At 34.7% G+C, this 9,430-nt stretch overlaps 1 protein-coding gene across 1 annotated transcript; it reads right to left on the reverse strand.

Moving 5' to 3' along the window:
• Positions 1-224: 224 nt before the first annotated feature.
• On the reverse strand, positions 225-4,614 carry LOC139887804 (uncharacterized). The gene is made up of 2 exons (XM_071870883.1): positions 4,435-4,614; positions 225-2,663 (listed from the first exon to the last, which is right to left on the reverse strand). The coding sequence occupies exon 2, from the start codon at positions 2,301-2,303 to the stop codon at positions 453-455; it is 1,851 nt and encodes a 616-aa protein (XP_071726984.1). The 5' UTR covers positions 2,304-2,663; positions 4,435-4,614; the 3' UTR covers positions 225-452.
• Between the last annotated feature and the right edge of the window lie 4,816 nt (positions 4,615-9,430).

Consider the following 9,430-nt stretch of genomic DNA (forward strand, 5'->3'; position numbering starts at 1 on the left):
AGAAACGTGACGTTTTCTTTTTAAAAATTTGTCCAGTAACATCTACTTGTTCATTTGTCACCGTCACTACTATTTACTCTTTTATTTTTATTTGGTTTGAGTAATACTCTATCATTATCATTATTTTACTTTAATTTTGTCGCTTGGGAATATAAAAATTGTCAAAGGGTAAGCAGCTGCTGTGTACTCAATAGTCATACTGTCATAGAAACCACCAAGAGAAAGACCATATAACACCCGAACCTGATTTCAGCATTACAAAATTACAATTAAAATAGTAATTCTGAGCACATACAAAAACAGAACAAATTTTTATCATACAACAACAACATGAACATGAATGAGTCACCAAATTAATATGCATTTATACACACACATACACATAAACATAACAAGTCCCACAAATTCAAACACTTAGTGTACAAATCAAAATGTAAGCTTTCCAAATTTCATCACACCCCATCAATGGTTGCATTCTGCAGGTTACCACCTAACAACGACAGAAGTCCACCGCCATGGACCCGCCCTTCTGGAACCGTAAACTCCAGGCTCTTCCGATTATTGCCATTATCGTGCACTTTTTCTCCGCTTCGGTCTGAGTTCACAGGCATTGCATAGGATGAAAACGCTGATTTCATAGATGGAGGAACCAAAACTTGAGGCGGGATCAGGTGTTGTCGTTTAGCTGGCCTCTCTAGTGAGTCAATAGAATCCGAAACAATACTGACACCCGATGATGAGTACCTGTTATCAAAGCTGCTTATAGCTGAAGCTGGAGCTTGAACTATCCCATGAAACAACCCGGGCCCAATTCCAATACCAAAATTACCCTTTTTGTTCACATTGGACCCTCTCTCTTGAACCATACTCGTATGAGCCGCACACAACCCGCTCTTTCCCCTAGCAAACTTTTCACATTTCCCATCTCCGCCCCAATTACACCGTTTCCCACCCCCGTGCGCCTTACAAAAATCCGTACTACCTTGTGCCGACTTAGTACAATTCTCGGTTTTGCACCTTTTTCCGCCACCATGTTTCACGCAACAATCGGTCCTACCACGCGCACTCTTGGTACAACCGGCGACCGAACACCGTTTTCCGCCACCGTGAGCAACACAAAAGTTGGTCCCACCATGCACACTTTTCGGACAAATCCCGCCACCGTCAAAAAGACACCGTTTTCCACCACCGTGCGCCTTACATAACGGGGTACTACCTTCCGCCCCTTTCGTACACCCGGTAAAAACACAACGTTTGCCGCCACCGTGAGCCTTGCAATACATCGTGCTACCTTGTGCGCCTTTGTTGCACCCTTGAAACTGGCACCGTCGACCGCCGCCATGAGATATGCACAAACCGACTTGACCTTCTGCACTTCGGGTGCACCCATCCACCTTACACCGCTTTCCACCACCGTGTTTAATGCAAAGTCCCGATTTACCCCTAGCGGCTTTACTACAACCATCCGAATGGCCACATCGTCTCCCGCCACCGTGCGCGATGCAATATTCCGTCCTACCTTCGGCACTTTTCGTGCAGCCCAAATGTTGACATCGTCGCCCACCACCATGAGCCTTACAGTAAGCGGTTCGACTCTCGGCACCTTTATTACACCCCTGTTTTTGACATCTTTGACCTCCACCATGACCAATACAAAGACCCGTGGCCCCGCGGGCCCCTTTTGTGCACGCATCGTACTTGCACTTTTTAGAATTACTCGTTTGGTGGTCGGATATTGTTCCCATCGAGTAGTCCGAAACAGCCGATGGTTCGGAGCTTATTTGTGGGCCATGATAGGAGTTTTCAACAGGGTCCATAAGGTTATGCATTTGCATTCTTGGAGCCAAAAGTAGTGATGGCATATAGCCACCTGATCGCTTTGCTGACGTGGACCCCTCGTCAATCGGTATCTCAAATAAATTATTACCTTTTTGAGAATAATAAGATGTATTCATATTCGTATTCGTATTCATATTGCCCATTGATGTAACACAGTGATCAGAAAGACCAAGTTTAAGAACTGAATCATCTTCATATGACAACCCCATGTTCGACCCAGAGGCTGGTTTTTTGCTTGTGGAAAAATAATCATTAGAATATACACTCGGTGTGGGTCCCAATCCGAGGACCAGTCTGCATCCATCATCCGGTGCACCCGTATTATCGTCTTTTGATTTTTCTTTTCCACCATAACTAAAGCAGTCCAAACTTAATGTTGTATTACTATTTATATTCAACTCGCGGTTACAAGAAACAAGTGCAAGACTATTATTGAGATCCATTTTCGGGTTACTATAAACCATTTTTTGTGTGAAAGAACTTGAAGAGTTTGGGAGAAATTTGTTAAGGAAATTAAGAAATTTTACAGCTACGATGATCTGTATATCAAGATAAACAGAAATAGAAAAGTTTCGAATAAGCTAGCACCACCACCACTTACAAAACCAGATGTGTCTGACCTGTCCATTCAGTTGTCATTTTTCAGACAAAAGAGTGCACTCTAAAACTGCTCAAACAAACACCATCTGATAACATTTTTGGCATAAAACCCGATTATGTTATCATTATTGATTGGTATGTCAAGGTCAGCAAATTCTCTAAAACTTTTTATTCTTAAGTCTTTAAGCTTCATTCACCCTGCAGTTTTTTTTACTTCATTCACCCTGCAATTAAAGGAACATAGACATGTAAAAACGAGGCTTTAGTTAAAGTTATTTTTACTTTCGTGGTGAAATAATCGAATAAAATTTGCAGAAAGACTGTATCCAGTGATCATGTTAATATAGCAAATTTGTTTGATAAATAATTTGTGAAAATTTTAACATTAACTAATCAATATCTACCCAAAAAGTGGATGTAGAATGTGCCTATAGTATCTGCCCTGATACTAAAGATATAAACTTTTAGCTTATTTTGCGATGACTTTGATAGCAAGTCAAAATTTTATTTTTATGATTATAAAACGTCATATACTGAGTTTCAGATAAACCTCAGCAGAACCTATATCATACCTCATAAACCCTGATTTCTCTCTAATTATTAGTTTTCAAAATTAAAAATGCTGGAGTAACTTTTTCAATATGTTTCGAATCTGAACCCCATAAAAATAGAAAGTTTATTTTACTAAATATAGAATTAGACATCCTAACTTTACCAATTACCAATTAAATAAATAAAGGGCAAATTACATAAAAAAAAGGTAATCTATTTTCATGGTTTTCCTATTCTAGGTAATCTATTTCATTCGGATATAAAAAAAAAAGTCTTTTCTCAAAAGTTAATCAAAAAGAGGAGTGTCGTTAACTTTCTCCGTTAAACGCCACCATGGCATGACACGTCACTTCTTTTTTCCACGTGGACCAGTTACACACTTACACGTTGACCATAGTATTTCTTTATTAAGAGCTAATCTGCTACTGTATGCATACATTTATGAGCTAAAAAATTGAATTCGTTCATTCATGTTTCTCATCACAAATTGATGTTACATTCACGATCCTTACACTATGAAGAAGATGATTTTAGAGTGTTAATGGAAGGATTTAGAGCAACTTTCATCAAGGAATCGATTTATAAAACTTCCTAAATTTCGAATTTAATTTTTGGTGTTCATCATTCGATTCATCGATTCATTGTTGGTGGATTCTCAATGATTTTAAGCTTCAATTCATTAGAAATCAGTGTTTGTCGAATTTTTTATGAAGAACGGTAACCGGTCCACTTGGAAAAAAAAGTGACGTGTAATGCCACGTTGGCGTTTAACGGAGAAAGTTAACGACACCCCCTTTTTGATTAACTTTTGAAAAAAGACTCTTTTTTTTATATCCGAATGAAATAGATTACCTAGAATAGGAAAACCATGAAAACATGTTACCTTTTTATGTAATTTGCCCTTAAATAAAAGGAAGAAAAAAAAAAATCTGAACATATATAACAATCTAAGGTCAACAACACTTAGAACATAAAATACATGATGTTATGATATAGATAAGGACAAAAAAGTTTAGGGAAAATATCAACACCAACTAACAAGCAACCATATATTAAAAATCTAAATCTAAATAGCAATAATCCTGAACATATGGTGTGTATTCATAAATTCTAACAAATTAACTGGTAAGGATCTCAATCCATAAAAAAAACTAACTAGAATTATCATCAATTATCAATCAATTTAACTTAACAAAATATAACCAATTTCCCTAATATGCAAACCTTAAGCGAAATAAACAATATATTTGTTATTATTATTATGATTATTATGAATTATGATGATTATGATATTACAAGTTAAGTAATAGATGGAATTCTTTAAACGAATTAATTAAGAGAACTGGAGATACATATAGAAAGTAAAACAAATTATTAATTATTCATTAATTAATGAAATAAGATAAGAGTATTTAAGATAGTAAAAAGGAAAAAGGATAATACCTCAAGAAGAAAAAACATGGGAAGTGAGCAGATCTAAGAGCAAATTAAGACATAGGAACGCACCCAAAAACAACAGTTGACGAATATGGAAACAAGTGATTGAATTGAGGTTTTTTTCAGATGGAGAGAGAGAGAGAGAATGAGGAAACAGATGATGATATTTGCACAAGTGGAGTTATTATTATTTGGTAATGAAGTGAAAAATACGAGCCAAACCTTATTAGTAATTAACAGTGAGATAATTTTCATTTAGCCCCTTTGTTATGTCACACTATACAAATATGGTATCTTAATTATGAGTTAATTACTTTTTTTTATTAACCTGAGTGACTACTCGCTTTGCCAGGAGGGAGAATAATTTTGTAGCTCCATGAAATCGAACCCTTGACCGGAAGATCAGAGTCTTATCATGTCAACACCACCCATGATCTATGAGTTAATTACCACAAAGTATAAGGATGATGTGTCATATTATTAATTATTAATGTATTAAACTATTATTATATCATTTATTTTTATTATTTTAATTATAATTAATAATTAAAACTATTATACTAAAAGATTTATCACCCTGCGACTAGAGATATATGAGAAAAATCAATGATAATGTGTTCGTAAATTCAAATATCATAAAACATGTGTTTATTATTTGCAAGTATTGCATGGATTACGTTAACCTGTATAATAGCATTTTTCACGTAAATTACGGAGTACTTTTTTAGATCGTAAATGACATTCTCTTATTACGATTAGAAATAATCATCTTAATTGTAATAATATCTTTGAATACACTTGAAAAAAATCATGACGCTTGAAGACCAACTAAATAAGTCTGAGGGTAAAATATGCATATTTTTAAAAAAGAAGGGCCTATATGACCAAACATATTCGGAAGTAGTGTATTAATTGAATATAAAATGTTAGGAGTGTGCACACATTGAACATTCTACTTCTATGATTGCACAATTTACCGAAAATACCCCACACATTACAACTGTCTTTTGGACCATTCGAAACCAAGACGACGACGGAACGTTGATTACTTTTAAGCGATGGCGACGTTATTTCAGTTATGACTATATTGCCTATGTTCGGTAGTAATGGCTTTAAGCACTCAAGGGGTTTGATTGTCATTTCGAAGTAATAATAGTGATGTATGATGGGGTCTTGGAAATTAGTGGAGGAGATGAAGCGATGACGTGGCAACCCCGTGCCAGCAACCAATTATAAAGTGCATCTTTTTTAATATATTTTGTAGTTTTAGTTTCTTCGGCTTCGAGCCGCCACTTATTTACAACCGCTACGTTTATACTTTATACGCGACTTGCCGGCTTGTGTATGCTTGTTTGGTGGGAAGTAGGAATGCCAATGGATCGGATTACGCCATATTCACATCCATATCCATTAACCAAAGTTCCATCCATATCTATATCCATATCCGTTAACCAAAGTTTCATCCATCTATATCCATATCCGATGGATTATTCGGGTTAATGGATATTCATTGGATAAGTCATCTCTAATCTTTTTTTCAACTTAATTCTAGTTAAAGTCATCTCTTGTTATAAAATTACATAAAAATAAGTCATAATGTATATACCTAAAAGCTCGATAACACTTAGCTAACTAATATGTTATAACTTGTGTGTATATTTACATATATACGATATGATAACAACAAATAAACATCATACATATAAGAATATGATCACCTCTACTGGTACGTTGATCGAAATATCAATTAGCTTTGTAGAAAAAAATCCCAACGTTAAGACTTGGACGTATTGAAATCTAATGTAATAAAAAGTGAACGGAATATGTATATATATAATGAAATATAATATATAATTGCGAGTAATTATAACGATATATCTATATTTATATATTATATGTATATAAATTTAATCATTTCGGGTGAAATCGGGTTCATCCATGGATTACAAATTGTCATCCATATCCGATCCAAAAAACATCCATATCCATATCCATATCCAATATTCATCCATTTAGATCATCCATATCCGCTTTAAGTGGATCGGATCGGATGGATATCCATCGGATCGGATGATCATTGTCATCCCTAGAGGGAAGTGTTTGTTTAGATGCTATTTTAATTTAAGTACTTGTTGAACCCTCGCTTCGCGCCGAAAGTTCGATTTTCAATGTATTTTATTGTATTTAGTTTGTAAAATTATTTCGTGGCTAAAGAATGATGTCATTGAAGCGCAACTCGAGTCGAGCTAAAAGGTATAACCCGTGAAAGATTTAAATGTTATTTTAAATTAACAATATATGTCCATCTCCGCGTTTAGCTATGTAATTATCGACTTTTAAAAAATTTAACTCAAAATCAACGTGTATGAAAAGTATCCCAAATATTTAGCATTTTTTAAAAAGCGTCCGTTTTGCGTATAGTTAGTGACATTGTGTTCCTAAAATTATTTCGAGTTTAACGATGGTGTCGGAAAAATTTAACTCGTTGCAAGCGAGAAGATATGACCTGTTGAATATTTGGGTAGAGTTTATTTAAGATTTTTTTTATGAAAATTGTTATTTGACCCTTTACCCCCCAATATTTGAAAAAAGTGTGGGGTCTTTGTTGGTGTAGTGAAATTTAATTAGAATTATAAAAAGTAGAAGGACGAAAATGCCCTAGTCACTATACACCATTTTTGTCTATTAGATAATATAGTAATTAATCATAATTTATAATTTAATTTTAAATTAATATCACATAACTTTAATTTTTAAAAAAGAAATTAAAATAACTAAGCCTTCATCATTAGGGTTTATTATTCAAAAATAAATCAATCAATCGATGTATACATTGTTAATAAATTTCTATTATAATGATGTCATAAATAAAAAATACACAAGTTTAAAAAAATTCAAAAATAAAAAAATATTTTTTTTGCTATCCATAATTCTGTCATTAAAATAATTAATTATTACTTTTAATATATTAACATGTTAATTGTATAATATGAGAAACATTATGCACAAACTTGTAACGACCCCAAAATCGTTTACCAAAAACGAAGCACTATTTTTTTTTATAAGTTAGGTCCCAATATAGCGTTCATAATACATAACATTTCCAACTCCGTTTTAACCAAAAACATAATATCATAACATTACGTTTAACAGCTTATAATGACCCGTGGTACACAAATGGCACATTACAAAAGCATTTGTAATAATGACCCAATTACACCAAATACGGGTTAAGACTCAATAACCTAACCCGATACCAAGAGCATAATCTCGGGGACTACCAAATCCCCAATCCGCGTCCAAATATCCAAAAGCTACCCCATCGAGCCCAAGCGCTCCTACGCATCTAGTCTAACAACCAGCTAGCTTCACAAACACAATACCTGTAAAAAGGTAAACAACGAGAGAGATAAGCATAAAGTTTAGTGAATGCAATAATTATACATATACATATATAATCTATTTACTTGCAAACAATTACACAATTACCGCATACATGCTAATAATCTAATTAGCATACCATCTCAAAGTAATAAGCTAATATCCTCCAATATCGCAACTAGCATATCCAATAGCATATATTCATCACAATATAAAATGCTAAATAAACAACACACACAATATGGTTAACCATTCTCACGCTATGGTGCTACCGGCTCTTTGGTTCACACCATACGTCACATGCTATGGTGCTACCGGCTCTTTGGTTCACGCCACTACGCATTTGTCATGATGATACCGTCTCTTTGGTTCACATCATAACACTAAGTCATACTCACGCTAAAGTGCTACCGACTCTTTGGTTCACATTCTAAGGAACTCACGCTAAGGTGCTACTGGCTATTTGGTTCACACCCTAATAACTCATGTTATAGTGCTACCGGCTCTTTGGTTCACACTACAATACACATGCATGATGCTACCGGCTCTTTGGTTCACATCATAGCACATTCGCACATGCTATGGCACTACCGGCTCTTTGGTTCATACCATAGCACACAAATAAATACACTATATACATACACGTATAATTATTTCACTCACCTTGGAATGCCCGCACAAGTCATGTATAACATGATCTCCGTCCTCAAATCCGAGCAAGTAACCACCTATATCACACATAGGTACAATATACACATAAATAGTCATTCTCTAAAAGAGAACTCGACACAAACATCCCTTAGCCGATGGATCACACCTTGCTCGCCAAAACCCGCCCATTTAACACCTAATGGACATAATTCAATTATCACTTCGGGTGGTAATTCAAACCCACACTACAAAGTACAATTTAGCCAAAATTATACTTTACACCAATTAGACCAACCTAGGTCCCGACATTAGATTACTACTTAGGTAGTGATCATTTCAACCGTCGTTTATACCAAAACCACAACACGTGCAATATTGACCCATTTTGCGTTTGGTCGCGTTTGACTTATTGTTAAAATACCATTTTAACCCAAAATCACTTCCCATGATTACCTTCATTCAAAAACGTCATTTAACACTTAACAAACGTATTTAACATCCATTAAATCCAAAATTAGTGTCATTACCAAATTCGACTCAAGTCAATTTTCCCATTTTGACAAAAGTCACAAAACGCCCAAATTCACTAACGACTAGTGATTATATTTCCAAAATACCAATTAACACCTAAATCAAGTATTTACATACTTGATTCACTAAAACTTGACCCAAAACTCATTTTGACACCAAACCAAGTCAACACCCATTTTGACTAGTAACTTGTTCTTAAGAACATCAAAACCACCAATACACTTACAAACTAATGACTAACACCCAAATCCATGACAAACATTTCCAAATTCATCATCAAACCCTAAACCCACAATAATCGGGTTTACTTACACTAATGATACCCAAAACCCCCAATTTCATGAGAAATAGGGTTTATAACCCTAACTAGCTCTGATGGTTAAAGCTAAGGGGTATAAAATACTATTAAATTTTAGCAGGAAATACTATTAAATACGAT

Source organism: Rutidosis leptorrhynchoides, chromosome 1 (genome assembly GCF_046630445.1).
Source record: "Rutidosis leptorrhynchoides isolate AG116_Rl617_1_P2 chromosome 1, CSIRO_AGI_Rlap_v1, whole genome shotgun sequence".
Lineage (NCBI taxonomy): Eukaryota > Viridiplantae > Streptophyta > Magnoliopsida > Asterales > Asteraceae > Rutidosis > Rutidosis leptorrhynchoides.

Coding starts and splice junctions, on each gene's coding strand:
- LOC139887804 (XM_071870883.1), bottom strand. CDS start 2,303: ATGGTTTATAGTAACCCGAAAATGGATCTCAATAATAGTCTTGCACTT.